The sequence below is a fragment of the Euleptes europaea genome, chromosome 1 (genome assembly GCF_029931775.1).
Source record: "Euleptes europaea isolate rEulEur1 chromosome 1, rEulEur1.hap1, whole genome shotgun sequence".
In the NCBI taxonomy this organism is placed as follows: Eukaryota; Metazoa; Chordata; class Lepidosauria; order Squamata; family Sphaerodactylidae; genus Euleptes; species Euleptes europaea.
The window spans coordinates 129,657,205-129,674,217 of record NC_079312.1 but is presented as its reverse complement, the minus strand read 5'-3'; the positions used below and the strand labels follow the sequence as shown (position 1 = coordinate 129,674,217).

General features: G+C 45.3%; 1 protein-coding gene across 1 annotated transcript in view; it reads left to right on the top strand.

Annotated features, from left to right (window-relative positions):
• Positions 1–17,013, top strand: part of RAB37 (RAB37, member RAS oncogene family) — a 99,146-nt gene that overhangs the window by 51,729 nt on the left and 30,404 nt on the right. Inside the window, exon 2 of the mRNA XM_056852146.1 lies at positions 2,357–2,467. Within this exon, the coding sequence (XP_056708124.1) occupies positions 2,357–2,467 (111 nt within the window). The remainder of the gene's footprint in view (positions 1–2,356; positions 2,468–17,013) is intronic.

Sequence of the window (17,013 nt, the reverse complement as noted above, 5' to 3'; positions counted from 1 at the left end):
CCTACATGTCCACTCTGGCCCTGTTGACCTGTTGCACCTCGGGAGTGGAGTTCCATGCTCAGAACTTTATGAACTATATCCTTTATGAAACATAGGTCTGTAATGAGTGAAATAGAGTACACAGCAATTAGTAAACAAAGACACATGAAAATAAAATGGAAAATCTCTCAAACCCAATTTAAAAACTTACGGTATAAGACAATGAAGCCGTAAATTCAATAAACATGGGCACTGTAGAAGGCTATGAGCTGAAGTGGAGCAGATTGCATCAACCAAGCCTATATGCATGTAGGGAAACACATCCTTAAAGGGACCAAGAGCAAACAGATATTCCATGTACGTAAATAATTGTAAGATAAAACACATATGAAGATAATGTATTTAAAGTGAAAATCCATTGGGCCTCCCTTTGTAACAGTAATTTTTCCATGTTGTAAGACTGATAGGGTCTGGGTAATATCCTGTCAATAACCAAAAACTTGAAATCAGATGGTAAATGGTGTTTTTCCATGAAATGAACTTACAAAGGAGCTTGTAGAGGACAATTTTGCTGTGATGTGTCTGTATCTCAAGGGGTGTGTGGTAGCACCTACATAGAAAAGATCACAGGGGCAAATAAGTATGTAAACCACATTAGATGAGGAGCAATTGGACAAATGATTTAAATAAAGGCCCTTTTAGTAAATGGGATGAATGAAAGTTTTGGTCTGAATTGTCTGTGTACAACAGATGCATCCATGACACTTGTAATGGCCTTTCAAAATAGGTGTGATGCTTGCAGACCAGGACCACGGTGCACAGGGAGAGGGGCCTGACCTGATGTGGTCCTGGAGAGCCACTATTTGCTCCACTGGGGACACTGATATGTATCTATGTAAGTGAGGAATGTTGGGGGAAGATTTAACCCCTCTCCTCACACCGTAGACTCAATCTGAATTAGGGACCTTTTGAACCTGCTTTTTAAAGGAATGAAATTTTTAGGATACGAGCACAGCCATGGCGCTCCTAACATTACTTCTGATTTGCTCCTTTAAAACACCATGGAGGGCAGGGTTGAGCATCCCTCAAACATGTACTTAATGTTTGCTTAATCACAGACACCTTCTATTTTGGTTCTTGTAGGTTATCCGGGCTGTGTGATCGTGGTCTTGGTATTTTCTTTCCTGACATTTCGCCAGCAGCTGTGGCAGGCATCTTCAGAGAAGATGCCTGCCACAGCTGCTGGCGAAATGTCAGGAAAGAAAATACCAAGACCACGGTCACACAGCCCGGATAACCTACAAGAACCAATGAACTCTGACCATGAAAGCCTTCGACAACCTTCTATTTTCTTTACAAGTCAGAGAGATATTACCCCCCCCCCCGCACCAGAGCTAATATCAGCTGGGGTGGTGGGAGGGAAGGGTATATGTGACATTGGATCCATCTCCTGTCCCATCTTCCAACCCTGATTTGCGGTACTGCATACCTGTAGGTAAGCATATGCAAGCAAAACATTTGCCCTTATCTGGCTACAGTCTGACAATCCTTATGGCTGAGGGATGCAAGGGTGACACTTCGTTACATCCTGCTGCTGCCTGCCTGTATGCCAGGGTGTGAAAGTAAAATGTTTGTTTCTGTACCTAGTAGGTGCAGCCCAAGCGAGAGAACAAAACACAGGGAAACTGGAGCCACTAATACAGAATCAAATCAAAGCCCTTCCTACCTAAGTCAGTAACTGATGTTAATAAAACTTAGGAAAGCACAATCCTCTTAGGCAAGATTTGTGTGTCACTCAACCGATTGGTAAATGTCTTTCTCTCATATTTGCTGAGTCATTCTCTTCCCTCCCTTTAACCTTCTTAAATTTTAAAATAGGCCATAGAATAACTAACGCAAGAGGATAGGGTTGCCAGGTCCCTCTTCGCCACTGGCGGGAGGTTTTTGGGGCTGAGCCGGAGGAGGATGGGGTTTGGGGATGGGAGAGACTTCAATGCCATAGAGTCCAATTGCCAAAGTGGCCATTTTCTCCAGGGGAACTGATCTGTATCAGCTGATCAGTTGTAATAACAGGAGATCTCCAGCTAGTACCTGGAGCTTGGCAACCCTACAGAAAAGGCTTGCAGGGTGTGTGAGTGTGGGAAGTGGGAAGCTTGCAAGTATGTACGGGAAGGATGCCCAGGTGAGGGGCACACCAGTCGGGGGGTGAGAAGGGAGGCAAGGGGGGCCTGGTGGGCAGAGGAGGCTCCTGGATACTCTCCACCCAGGCCACCCCAGAACTTGGAACCAGCCCTGCAAAGAAGAGTCTTTTTAGCCACATTTTGGATCACCCATCACCAAGAAAACCTAATCTGCCTTTCTTTTTTGATTTCTGCAGACTATCCTGGTTGGAGACAGTGGCGTGGGGAAGACATCACTCCTGGTTCAGTTTGACCAGGGCAAGTTCATTCCAGGGTCGTTTTCGGCTACCGTGGGCATCGGATTTACCGTAAGGGCCACTGGGTTATTCTAGACATGTTTGGGAGTTGTTACTGAAAAGAGGCAGGCCTTGACAATAAGAGGTGACTCTGGGAAGTTCTGACATCTAGATTCCTCTGTGAAAACCTCAGCTGATGGGTAGGCTTGAACCAGAAAACCAGTCACTGTATCACGAGAAGACCATCTTGTCAGTCTAAATATCAACGCTGTGTGATTATGAAGGGGTTTCTGGTATCACCGTGCCGAGAGCTCTGAAACATCCTAGTGAGCTATCCACGGTTAAGAAACCTGCTTACTAAACCAAAAAGATGTGAGCATCTTGGGGCCAAACTACACAATATTTTTTTTTAACAAGTTGGGTCTGGGTTCCCTGGACCCTATTCCCTTTCCCTGCAGCCACACGACAGCTTCAGAGAACATTGTTTAAAAAAATCTGCAGGGGTGGGTTTGGCTCAGGATTGCAGCATGGAGGGAGGTTTCTGCTTCCCCCCCCCCCCAAGCCAAAATGGCCCTGGAGGAAATTCTGCTCCTCGTACTTTTTAAGCAACATTTCCTGCAGCTGCTGTGTGTCTGGAAGGAAAGCGAGTCAGCTCAGGGAAACCTGGACCTGACTTGTTAAAAAAAACTATCATGTACCCTGGCACTTGGATAGATCTGATTCTGTACACCACTCCACACCCCACAGATCTGTGCTGCTCCTGCTATTTCCCTTCCCTTCCCCCATTCCCTTCTTCTCACCCCTGTTGCTGCCGCTGCCACGAATGGAAGCGAAGCCTCAAGAACGTTTCACCAAATCCATCGGATCGATGGCTGTAGCCACAGTCCATCACTTACTAGCTCTTCCTGATCAAGGCCACCCCCTCACCATAGAAGACTGACTCTGTGGGAGGTGAAGGGCAACTTTTCTTTTCTTCCTTGCCCATGGTTAGCCACTGCCGCTGAGACACAGTGGAAGCACCCATGAAGAGCTCCCCTGGATGGGACCTATGATCCCTCTAGTCCAGCATGACTAGACAGCCAGCATGGTGTAGTAGTTAGGAGCAGTGGATTCTAACCTGGAGAACCGGGTTTGATTCCCCACTCCCGCACATGAGCGGCGGACTTTAATCTGGTGAACTGGGTTGGTTTCCCCACTCCTACACGTTGAAGCCAGCTGGGTGATCTCAGGCTAGTCACAGTTCTCTTAGAGCTCTCTCGGCCCCACCTGCCTCACAAGGTGTCATTTGTGGGGAGAGGCAGGGAAGGAGATTGTAAGCCGGTTTTGATTCTCCTTAAAAGGTAGAGAAAGTCAGCATATAAAAACCAACTCTTCTTCTTCTTCTTCTAGTCATACAGTAGCCAGCCAGCGGGTCCAGAGGGCCAACAAACAGGGCACAGAGGTCAGTGCCTTCGCCCAGTGTTGCCAGCTGTCCCTGGCATTGTCAGGATGATTGCAAGGGGGCTACCCAAACGTTAGGCAAAGGGAGGCAGCCTGCCTCAGCCAAAAGATTGTGAGGTGCCATTAAAGAGCACTAACTGGTCAAATTTTTAGCTGTTATTGGATTTTTATTGCCACAGGAGGTACACGCTGGATTTTTTGCCTCAGAGATGAAAACATCCGGGGTTGTCTCTGAGAACAGAGAAGTCCGTCGCCTTTCCCTGAGTTACTGCACAAATTGTTCACTGAGGGTTAGCTTCATATGAGCAGTAAGAATGTTACATGGAAATGTGTATAAAAATGCTTCTCCTAATGAGGGGAAATAGCCTGAAAGGGGAATTTGGAGTGAAGAAATAGTTGAGGCCCCTTAACCCTTTCCTTGCTCACTGCTGTCAACTGAAGCTGCTTGGAGGGAGAGCTGCAGTGAAAAAGTGATGGTGTGTGTGTGTTAAGCAGATCCCCCTCCCCTGTCTCTGCTCCAAATACTCCTCCCAGCTGCTTTTCCTTAACAGAAGCAGTTGTCTGGGTTTTGTTTCCGTGTAACATAACATTCTGCTGTAACACACTTTCTTCTGGTCGGTGACCGTATTAATAAATTATTATTGCTGTAACACACCTTATTTGTGCTAGGTGGATTTCTAAGTACCACACTTCCTCATTTGTCATTGCCTGAACTCAGAGGAAAATACCACTGGAAAACATCCTCACGGATGCATTTTAGTGCTTTGGGCCCTCTAAGCATGGGAGGTCTTGCCTTGGATTCGCTGCTCTGTAGATGCACATTTTCCCCACCTGAATTCTCAAAACTCAAAAATAAACCCCCATGCAGAGTTTTGAGAATTCAGATGGTTGAAATGTGCATCCAGAAAGTGGCAAATCCAAGGCAAAACCTCCCATGCATAAATGGCCTTGCTATCTAGAAAAAACACCATGCTCTGACACATGCAGAAGTATCCATCACAGTAGACTGTTATCAAACAGCTGTACCTGTCATAAATACCTTAGGTGTGGTAAATACATGTGTGAAGCTGGTTCGAATGGCTGAAAAACTGTAGGGTAGGCAAATCCTCAATGCAGTTGTGAGTCCTGATGTGAGAAAAGCCGCTAGAGCATCCCCCACTTACTGTTTGAGTGACATTTACCATTATTCACCCTACTGAGGACCAATGTGGTGTCACCATTGGCTCCTGGTTTACTGCGATGAGGCAGTTTTTTCATCATTTAATGTTTGCTAGTTCCTGCTAGGTTTGCTTGCTCTTGTGCATTTGGGTCTCACTATTAGGCAAATCAAATCAAATCAAATATATTAATATGGTCAACTGACCAATCACATGCCAACACATCAAAATTTTCAGACTCAATAGTTTTGCACTGCAGAATCACAGACTGCCCATACAAATAAAGGTGTAAGATCAATAAAAACAACCCCCGATTTAAATTATCACCTTAAATTTGATAAAATTGTAAAATATTCTAACTATCATTCTCTAATAAAGTTCTGTGTATTTTAATAGCAACAGCGCAGAACTTGGCAGTTTGGGGCATAAGCTGAGGAGCTTCTCCTAATAGGAGCTTCTTTTCTAAAAGCTCAACTGACTCTGTCTTCAGGGAATTTACCAAGCAGGGGGGAAATAAGCTTTGGTCGACTATTAGGCAATGAGCTGCTTAAAGAATCACTGGCACAATTTTGCTAATGTGGCAACTTGTCTCAACTGACTTTCATGAACCAGCTACTGTACAAAGGCTTATCGGAATGGTGACTAAGCAGGAGCTACTCCTGGATGACTTCAGTGGACTTAGAAGGGTGTTAACCCTGCTTAGGTTTGCACTGTGAATTATTCTAGCTAGAAGTTTTTGTACTTGTCTGGATAGATTGATAGCAGTGGCCTACTATAATCTGTGGGGGCCCTAGGTCTACTTGAGTTAGAATTCCACCCCTGCTGGCTACTTCTCCTCCTAACTGAGAGCATTCTCATGTTTACTGGAACTTCGTGGCAGAGCACATTGGGAGAAGAGAATCACAGTGCAATGCCAAACTCGACACTCTTCTAAATTACTGACTTTAGACCTCTGTTTAGGACTGTAAAACATGCTCTGCGAACCTTTGTACAAAGTGGCTGTCAATGTTGAGCTGAGCTCCCCCTGCCCCAGATTAATTCTATAGGGAATAATGGGATTCAGGTCTTTTGAGGCTTCCCGTAGTCTGGGGCTGTTGGCTGTCCGACAGTGCGATCCCAAACAGAGTCTAAGCCAATTGACTTCAGTAGATTCAGAATGGTGTAACTCCATTTAGGAGTGCATTGCAAGACACCAAATCTCCAGGAATTTCCCAACTTGGAATTGGCAACCCTAGCAAGTGGTCCTCATGGTTGCTTTAAGCATTACAATTGTAGGGGCATGGAGCTTTCTTTGAACTGGAAAGAGAGCAGATAAATAACCTCTATCTATCTATCTATCCATCCATCCATCCATCCATCCATCCATCCATCCACCCACCCACCCATCCATCCATCCATCCATCCATCCATCCATCCTGACCTGGATGGCCCAGGCTAGCCTGATCTTGTCAAATCTCAGAAACTAAGCAGGGTCGGCCCTGGTTAGTATTTGGATGGGAGACCACCAAGGAATACAAGGGTTGCTGTGCAGAGGAAGACACTGGCAAACCACCCCTGTTAGTCTCTTGCCATGAAAACCCCAAAAAGGGGTCACCATAAGTCGGCTGCAACTTGATGGCACTTTACACACACACACATCTTAGGCTATCTGAATGGGGATACCTGAGTTTCATAAGATAAATAATCTATCTATCTATCTATCTATCTATCTATCTATCTATCTATCTATCTATCTATCTATCTATCTATCTAGTTTTAGCATTTACTGCTGTGTAACATAGGAAGTGGCCCTCTGCCACCTTAGGCTATCTGAATGAGGATACCTGAGTTTTGTAAGCCAGGACTGAATGTGTTGACAACCCCTCAATCAGGTGAAGGGAAGGAGTTGTAAAGGGAGAGAATGGATGCACAATTTTCACTTCTTCCGTCACCTTTGATTGGCTGGGGTAAGTCATGTGGCAGCCTGCCTCCCATGAGAGCTCCCTGGGTGGCATCCATCCCTTTGATCTGAGCCACAAAGCAAGTCCTGCTTAACTGCTTCTCACACCGTGTTCCTGCCTTGTGATCCTAGCCTGCCTGCCTTGCCTTGCCCTGCCTCACCTTGTTCCTGCCTTTTGCTTGCTGCTTTTTCCTCCTCTCCTGCCCGGATGGACTCCATTCCGCCCTGGCCTCCACCTGCTTCTGAGTAAGCACCGCCCCAACACAGAGGCACCCTGCACGGCATTCAGGCGATCAGGTTTGTAACCTTGCTGTTTCTCAGTCTGACACCTTGTGATGTCCCCTAGAGATGGCCTATGGTTTTCCATTCCCACAGCTTTGAAAGTCTGCAGAGGGCCTCTAAGCCAAGGACATGTGAATCCAAGTAACATTTCAGCCCTAGCTGCCCAAATCCATAACTCCTGGCGATAGGGTTGTCCCATTAATGTGACAATTAACAACAAAAATCCCTTTACCACATCTGGCTGAATGAATCAAGGAACTAAAACCGTAGCATAGTTTTCTAACAACCTTATTGCTGTGGGTTTTTTTTTTTTCTGATGGCTGAAATGGCCAGAATATATTTTTCCCCACTGCAGAGACATCTGTGTTTGGGAGTTATTCTAGAATGCAAAGTCCTTCTTTTTGTTGCTAGTGATATTATTTCTGAGGTACCAAGAAAGTGCCATTAATAACTTGTCTGCAAAAGTGCTCCGACACATAAATTCCAAGAGAATAGAGAGAGCAAGAGTGTCCCCTTGTGGCAATAGTGGTACAATTTCAGAAGAAACATATTCTCGCTTCTGTTTCCTGGAGGGGCAGAATTGATGATTCATCTTGAAGTTCTTTTCTCTGGGGAGAGGGAGGAGGAAGGACAAAGTTAAGGCAGATTTCTTTCATTTTTTCAGTGCAAAGCCAGCTGCTTATAAATGTTTCCTGTTTAGCAAACTACTGTAGGGTTCATCAGTTCTTGTAGGTTATCCGGGCTGTGTGACCGTGGTCTTGGTATTTTCTTTCCTGATGTTTCGCCAGCAGCTGTAGCAGGCATCTTCAGAGGAGTAACACTGAAGGATAGTGTCTCTCAGGGGCATTTTTCACGGAGCTTTTATGTTTTATACTGTATATATCTTCAGTAGTCCTTATGTATTTTAGTCACTCTGTTCTGTTATTGTCAATTTTGTTTAAGCACCAATAAGAATTTTTTGCTACTTTTGTATTTGGAGACTCCGTTGCAGTTTTTTCTAACCATTTGGTACTAGCATGGAGGTGCCTATTTTGGATTGACCCTCCAGGTGGTGGCTGCATACCTGGCAACCCTAGCCTTGACTTTATGATCTCTTATCAGTAATGTGGTTGCACCATTGGTTGATATTCCAATTCAGCTAGGGTGTCTTGGCAATTTCTCATGCAATAAAAGGGGTCATGGGTGGAAACCAGTTTAGATGCTATGGCCGACGCCACTTCCTCAAGTCGCACTAACAAGGAGCAGTGAGGCCATGCTGCAAGCACCATATCCATGTACAATAGCCAGTGTAGGGGTCCCAGTTGCTACACAGAACACCATGACTGATGTCTCGGGGGATCTTAGTGGGGTGCACAACGCACTGCATGCACCCCCAGAGCAGCCAATGCTTGGCTCCCAAGGCAAGTGTGTGGGAGAACTTGATTTTGTGAACTGGCTAAAGAGCACAGTGTGGTCATGTTACCAAATAAAAAAACAATAGTTTCCCTGATCCTGCCATTCCACGACTGTGTTCTAAGATTAATGCTGCCCAGGTATTGTAGCTGCACCTCTTTCTGCATGCATTTTCGATTCTTTTACTGTTTTACCTGCACATCTCAAACCCCAACCAACCCCCACCTTGTGTGTGTTGACATAAAGATGGACTTTCGAGTAATGCTTTTTCTACTTCTGCGGTGTACATTTTCCAGCTTAATAAAATGCATTCCTTTCTCCATGTGCAGTTTGGTTTATCACACAATGGCAGATGCCCACATTAAGGACGTGGCGTGAAATCAACCGGAAAAATGTTGCCAGCAAGCCTTCTGAAGCCAGGTTTAGGGTGGGGAGGGAAATAAAGAACACTTTCTGCTGAGGCCACAGTGAGGCATGGACTCATTTTCACATTGGTAAACCCCCCCCCCCCCGACAGTTGCTCCCTTGAGAAGAGCAAACCAACCCACACTTCAAAAAACAAATTATCAGGAAAGCAATTGTGGAGAAAATTCAAATCTTTAATAACATTACCAATTACAATGGTGGGGCCTGGGCAACAAATGGAAGTAAGACTAGATGCAAGATCAAAGTGATCAGTGCCCCTGCTGTGAGAGGAATGCACTGTTGGGGGAGCTGCTTGGATTGCAAACCCCCCCCCCCCGCACAAAGCCCCGCCCAGACTGCATCAGCAACACATAGTGGCCGCAAGAATGCCAAGGAAGGACCTAAGGTGGCGACTATTGTTTGGTGGGGCCCAGATATACCTTCTAGTGGTGCTGGGTAATGAGCTACCCGGGGAGGTTCCCATTGTAAAACATAAAGGTGACAAGTGATTAATGACTGGCTGCCGGGACGGGAAGGTTGGGCAATTTGGCAATCTATTCTAATTCCAATGCTTCGTGCAATATGGGGAGGGGTCGCTCTTGTTCGGAGCTCGGATTACTTAGCCAAGACAAAAGGGGACTGCAACTGTCTCTGGGCTCGGTGCTTTTATACTATGCTCAGAGAAAGAAGGGATTATGGCATAAACCAATAGGCAACATGCGTGTTAGACTATTTACAGCACAAAGAGGGGGAAAAACTACATGTTCAGATATAGTTAAAAGCTGGGAAAAAGGAAAGACTTCCCTCTATTCATTCACAATCTAAAGCTTACAGAGAAACAGAAAACAGGAAATTCACCCCCCTTGTGTCCTTTAAAGGAAAATGCTCAAAATTTCTTTACAGTAGGGGAAGGGTTAACGTGAACCCATTCAGGGGGCCCATGTGGGTCCCATGACTGCATGGGTGTAGCTCTGGTTTTGGCATGACCTTCTCTTCTGGTTGGTTATAGTCCATTACCCTGAGATCTCTTCCTAAGGGGACGATTCTAAAAGGGAGTGGAAGGGAGTGGAATCGTTCCCTTGGGAAGGGACCTCCTCTAAATCGGTGAAAAATAGATTGAGCTTCTTAGCAAGCAACATACACCTAGACATATAAGCGAGAGAGAACGTTGTTACACTCATACATATTCATGATAGATGCATATTAGATGGGAATGCAAATTGGTCCTGGTCTTCCCTAGAAGGTTTGACATTTGCAAATTCCTAAATCTTAAAGCATGATGGGTACCTTACTTTTTGCAGCGTTTATACAGTTTTCAGAGGAAGGAGTTTTCAATGGAAAAGGGAGCAACACATTTTTTTGCCTGGCATAGGAGGTGGAGTTTCCAAGGGCATGTTGGTTTTTAGGGGAGAGGGTATGCACTGCAAAGCCTTGCCTACCCAGGGGACATGAATTTGGATACCGGTTCCAAAGAACTCTGGAGGAGCAAGCAAAATTTGAGTCTACAAGTATAAACAAACTTCATTAATGTCGGAGTAATTTCGCTGCCTTGGACAGTTGGGGTGGGGGTGCAGAATACCAACAGCAGTCACACATGTCTACAGTGGCAATTCAGAAGCGGGTGTTTATCAGCAGGGGGTTGATCGCCAGTCATCGGGTCAAACACCCAGAGCGCCTCCTCGGCGATCGCAGAAGTCAGAAGTTGCCTCCAGATCATTCTGATGTAAATGCCTCATCTTGAATGACAGCTGGGGAGGGGGCTGTGGCTCAGTGGCACAGCCTCTGCTTGGCACAGTGAAGGTCCCATGCAGTATAAGGCAGCTTCATGTGTGCATAGGGCAACAGTAAGATGAGAGAATATGATGAATGCCCTATAGCGATCGTTCTTGGCATGGACTGCGTACATGAACTGGAGGGGTCTCCCCTTCCAACATCTCTGGTGAACACCACTGTCGGTGTTTCCCCTCCCCCTTCCCTTCCCTTCCCCCTGTAATCTCCTTTTTTAGGTGTGGTGACCAGAACTGCACACAGTATTCCAAGTGTGGTCTCACCAAACATATGTACAATGGCAGTATGAAATCAGCAGTTTCAACGTGTAGTCCTTGTCTAATTATGGTTAAAACGCAGAACTCCATTCCCAGGATGAGTTGATGGTAGTAGCCAACTTTGCAGCCTGGAAGAGCGGAGTAACAGTATTCAATGGGAAGAGGGATATCCATGGCCACAAGCAGAAAGAGAGCTGGCGCATACTACGTACCTGACCAACCGGACTCAGGGACCTCGGCTTAGCAAGTCCGAGGGAGGCGGAGAGTCCATGTACATTTGGCACAAGGCATTGTGGGATTGTATGAAGCATTTATACACACGAAAAAATCAAGAAAATTGAATTTTTAACTCTAGTTCTGCACTGCTGTTTTCCTTTTTGCTTACAATTTGTACAGCAATAGGAGAGAGGTTGCCAAGGCTGCACTATTGGAATCACCCCTAATGGAGGGAGCGGACGTTGTGGGTGGCAGCAACATACAACTGACTATGCCAAAGTAGGCAATTGGGGGGGGGGGGGAATAAGACAATTTCGAGTCAGTGCCCGGGCACGTCCGGGAGAGTGTTGTCAAATCACCAGTGAGGGAGCGACATCTAGAGGCCAGATGGAGCGAAGCAGCATCATGGCCAAAGTGGGCGGGGTTGGGCGTAGTTGGGGCAATGAGTCACGAGTGGAATGGAAGGGGAAGGATGAGGGAGCAGAGGTAAGCAGTACAGAATACTGCACAGTTCTTCCCAAGAAAAATCAAAACTGCTTCGGGATGGGGGGGGGAGAAGGTACGCTTCCATGAAAAGTAATTTAAATCGGGGGTTTTTTTGCTCCACGGCAAAAGAGAAGCAAAATCTACCGTGAAAAATGTCCCTCAGTGTCAAAGTGTGTTGGAAGAGTAATATATATAGTCAGAAGGGGGTTGGGTTTGAGCTGAGTCATTGTCCTGCAAAAGAATCAATGGTAATGTGCTAATCATTGTCCTGTAAGTATCAAGGTAATGTGCTAATTAGGGTGTGATATGTTAATGTGGAACCATTGTATCCTGAAGTGATCTGTTAACATGTAGAATCTGAAGCTAATCTGCATGGCTATTGTGGACTGTAGTCTTTGTTAGTCTGGAGTTTTTCAGGACAGGAAGCCAAGCCTTATTCATTCTTAAATTCTCTTCTTTTCTGTTAAAGTTGTGCTGATGTTTATGAATTTCAATGGCTTCTCTGTGCAATCTGACAAAATAGTTGGTAGAATTGTCCAGTATTTCAGGAAAGAAAATACCGAGACCACAGTCACACAGCCCGGATAACCTATAAGAACTGATGAACTCTGACCGTGAAAGCCTTCGACAATACTGTAGGGTTGCTAACCTCCAGGTTAAGAACAAAAAAAAGCCATGCTGGATCAGACCAAGGTCTATCAAGTCCAGCAGTCTGTTCATACAGTGGTTAGCTAGCAAGAAAGAGACAACTAAAAGTGTGGAATTGCTAACTCCCAGTGTTTTTTGCTTTTTTTAACATTTCAGATTTTTTTTTTGCAAAACTCGCCTTTTCTCCGTTTTATAGAAAGATCTATTTCTTGTGCACCCTTCTTAAAGTGGAAGTGCAAGTTTCAAGCATCAGTCATCATGCTTCTGCATAACTTCATTGCTCAGCCTGTATTGCTTGTACCATAGCGGTGTGAATGGAGCTTTTCCATATTAACATATCAATAGCACAAAACTCCAAGACAGAACACTACACCTGTATGCTTGTCCGGTTATTAGGAACAGTTATTGTCTTATGAATCTGTGAGGGCAATTTCATATTTGAAAGCTCAGGGTGAAGACTTGTTTTTTCCTGCACCATGAAATCCTTCAGAATTGCTGCTTGTTAAAAACACCTAAGTAACCTTACACTTGAGAGATTTTTTTTATATAGCAGTGATTTAAATTAAATAACATCCCATGGATCTAATCTATATAACAGTGCTCCTGATCTGATACAAATATATATAGCACCCTTATAGAAACTGGAAATACAGGTTCTTCTGGAGAGATGTAATGGAAAATCAAGGCTAAATATGGGGACCAGGGAAAGTAGCTCAGATAAATTAAAAGCCATATCTGTATGTGCCATCTGCCTGTGCTTGCATGCATCATTACTTTCTGGATCGGGGGCAGTACATTGCTAAAACAAATCTTAATTGCAATTTTACTTGCTCTAGTTTAAAATTTAAAGGTCCCCTGTGCAAGCACCAGGACATTCCTGACCCATGGGGTGATGTCACATCCCAACGTTTCCTAGGCAGACTTTGTTTACGGGTGGTTTGCCAGTGCCTTCCCCAGTCATCTTCCCTTTACCCCCAGCAAGCCGGGTACTCATTTTACCGACCTTGGAAGGAAGGGAGGCTGAGTCAACCTTGAGCCGGCTACCTGAAACCGACTTCTGTCGGGATCAAACTCACGTCGTGAGCAAAGCTTGGACTGTAGTACTGCAGCTTACCACTATGCACCATGGGGCTCTAGTTTATCCTTGCCTATATTCATTTTTGGGGAAGGCAATGGCAACCCCCCCCCCCCGTAAAAATAGTCTGCCTAGTAAATGTCATGATGTGACGCCACCCCATGAGTCAGTAATGGCCCGGCGCTTGCATTTTTATATTCATTTTAATTCCAGTGGCTTTACTTTTTAAGACTCGCCCTTGCAAAAAGAACCAAAATAAGCCAGATCAGTGGGGCGGCTCTCCATTTGCTCCAGTGCAAATTAGATCAGAATTACAACACAGATGGCTTTTCAAGGCAAGTTTGAGCTAATCTAGCTTTGGCTGCTCTTGCCCCACAACATAATTTCCCAATCATCTGGGTCAATAAAGAGGTCATGTAATTAATACAAAAAGGGCATAGTCAACCTTTTTATTTATTTAAAATATAGCTATCCTGCTTTTTGGACTAGCTCAGAGCCAGATATCTAAATCTGAGGGCAAGAGAGCAATTCCAGGAGGCTCCAAGCACCTACTAGAGTTCTGTGGGATTGCAACCAGGGTCCATTTAGACCATGGCAGCATGAGCACCGAGAAGCTAGAGAAAGAACCCAGACCCCTGCGAGAAATGGTGCATTGATATGTGCACTGGCAGTAGTAGTAACACCTCCCTGATTGAGGAGGAGGGTGTGTATTGCAGATCCAGATGTTATGGTGCTTATGAGAAAGATTTGGGCTTTAGCTAGACCAGACAGTTGCATGAGGAAGGCCTTCCAAAGGGTTCCTAGAGAAGCCCTATATTCGGAAACAGATTGCACAAAGCCTTCTTTCCAGAAAGCATAGGTTCAGTCAGTCCCCACTACAATGAGGAAATGCTATCCCCTGTATGTACCTCTGCAGAAGCTAAGGTACTTATGATTGCCATACTAAGATCCAGGACAGTATTGTGGGTAGATTGCTGGGGCCAGAAAGAACTGGTTTTAAAGCCAGCGTGGTGTAGTGGTTAGGAGCGGTGGACTCTTGAGAACTAGGTTTGATTCCCCACTCCTCCACATGAGCAGCAGACTCTAATCTTGCGAACCAGGTTGGTTTCCCCACTCCTACACATCAAGCCTGCTGGGTGACCTTGGGCTAGTCACAGTTCTCTCCAGACTCTTTCAGCCCCACCTACCTTACAAGGTGTCTGTTGTGGGGAGAGGAAGGAAAGGCAGTTGTAAGCCAGTTTGAGTCTCCTTTAAAAGGTTGCGAAAATTGGTGTATAAAAACCAATTCTTCTTTTTCTTCTTCTAAATCCTGAGTCACTATGAGAAACCTGGAATAAATCACAGAGGCTGTTGACAGGATTAAAGGACTCTTCCATATTCAGACCTGAGCTGAGGGGAAGAAGAAGAAGAAGAGTTGGTTTTTATACACCGACTTTCTCTACCACTTAAGGAAGAATCAAACCAACTTACAATCACCTTCCCCTCCCCACAACAGACACCCTGTGAGGTAGGTGGGACTGAGAGAGCAGTGACTAGCCCAAGGTCACTGTAGTGGAAATTGCGGAAGACAATTGTACGCACGAGGAGGTAGGTGGTACCCAATACAGCCCTTCTCCATGTGAGAGCAATCTCAGGGAGTTAATTGTCACACCGCACTGTAAATAATGAGCACCTGGTGGTGGGGAAATAAATCTGGCTTCGCTCACTACTGAAGAGAGGAGGAGAAGAGGGCTCCAGATAAGAAGCCAGAGACAGAAGGAGCGTCTGCAGAAGGAGGACGGGCTGCCAGACAGGACGAAGTGGCTTGCTTGCCTCCCAGGAGATGACTTTCCATCTTCCTAAGGTTATTAGCCTGGATACAGGGTTATTTTTGTTTAATAAAGCTACATACCTTTTTCTCCCCAATACCTGCCTGTTGGAATCATTTTTTTCTGAACCATGGGTAATACAGTCACCCAGCTGGCTTCCTGTGTAGGAGTGGGGAAACAAATCCAGTTCACCAGACTAGCATCCGCTGCTCATGTGGAGGAGTGGGGAATCAAACCCGGCTCTCCAGATCAGAGTCCACCGCTCTAAACCACCGCTCTTAATCACTATACTATGCTGGCTGGGAAGAAGGGTGGGATACGAGCCTGATAAGTAAATAAAAATGTTCCTGTGGGGAAAACCTGGAAAGGCACAGGATATCCTGTGGGCATCTGACCACTATACTGAAATCTGTTTAAATGTAAGTGTACATTTCTATTTTACAAATTAAAATACTGCATCATTTCAATATCTGATGTATTATCTCTCACTTCCACCCCAACCCTCAGGCTTGTCAAGACACAGGATGAAACTTGGGCATTTTCATTGTGACCTTTTGCTTGTAAATAATGAGGGAGAAATGAGACAGAGCCTAGATAAATGCAGGGTCACATGAATTTCTTGACAGTGTGTCACTGGAAAACCACTTGTCCTCCACCCCTTTAACCCTGAAACAGCAAGCTATACATAACGGAACGAATCCTCCCAGAAAACAATGCATCTGCTCTAACTCGTCTGCTCTGGATTCTTTTTAGCCCTGGCTTTAGGTCAGACTATGGGAGAGCTCTGGGACTTTAGTTGACGATCTCCACCTGATGGTAGACAAAGGCCATGTGTCTTCGTTGCTCTTACTGAGTTTACTTGTGGCTTTTGATATACTGGACCATGCCGTCTTGTTGAGGTACTTGGAGGAATAAGTAGGTATTAGGGGCTATGCCTTGAAATGGTTTGAACCATTCCTCATGGATCAGACTGAAAGGGTTGCTGTTGGAGATCAGTTATCATCACTGTGGGACCTATCATGTAGGGTTCCATGGAGCGCAACCCTATCCCCCATGCTTTTCAAACTCTTAGGAAAAATCATCCATATATTTAGGGTTGGCTGTTATCAATATGCTAATGAAACCCCACTCTATATATCCTTCTACAAATTTCCTGGTGGTGTGGTTAAAGTCCTGAATAGCTGCCTGGCAGCTGTGGGTAAATGGCTAAGGGTAAACAAATTGAAACTAAACCCTGGAAAGAAAAGGGTTTGCTGGTTGGGATCTTGGAGGACATTATTCTCCCCACTTTTGATGGGGCTCAGCTGACCCTTGCTGACTCAGTTGAACCCATGAAGCTGCCTTATACTGAATCAGACCCTTGGTCCATTGAAGTCAGTGTTGTCTACTAAGACCGGGGTCTTGCACATCACCTACCTGCCTAGTCCCTTTAACTGGAGATACCAGGGATTGAACCTGGGACCTTCTGCATGCCAAGCAGATGCTCTACCACTGAGCCTTGGGGTTCTACTGGGTCCAACCTAACTGCTGGAGAAGCAAGTTAATGCAGCTATAAATAAACACTTTCTTCTAACTCAGTCTAGCTTGGAAGATGCCCCCTCTACCTTGATACTGTTGCTTCTTTAAACTAAAAATTATCTTTCTTTGAAGCCCCTGAGATCAGGTGCTACTGAAGCAATATCCACACACCCAAGCATCTTCCACACAAACATTCAGGGCAGTGGC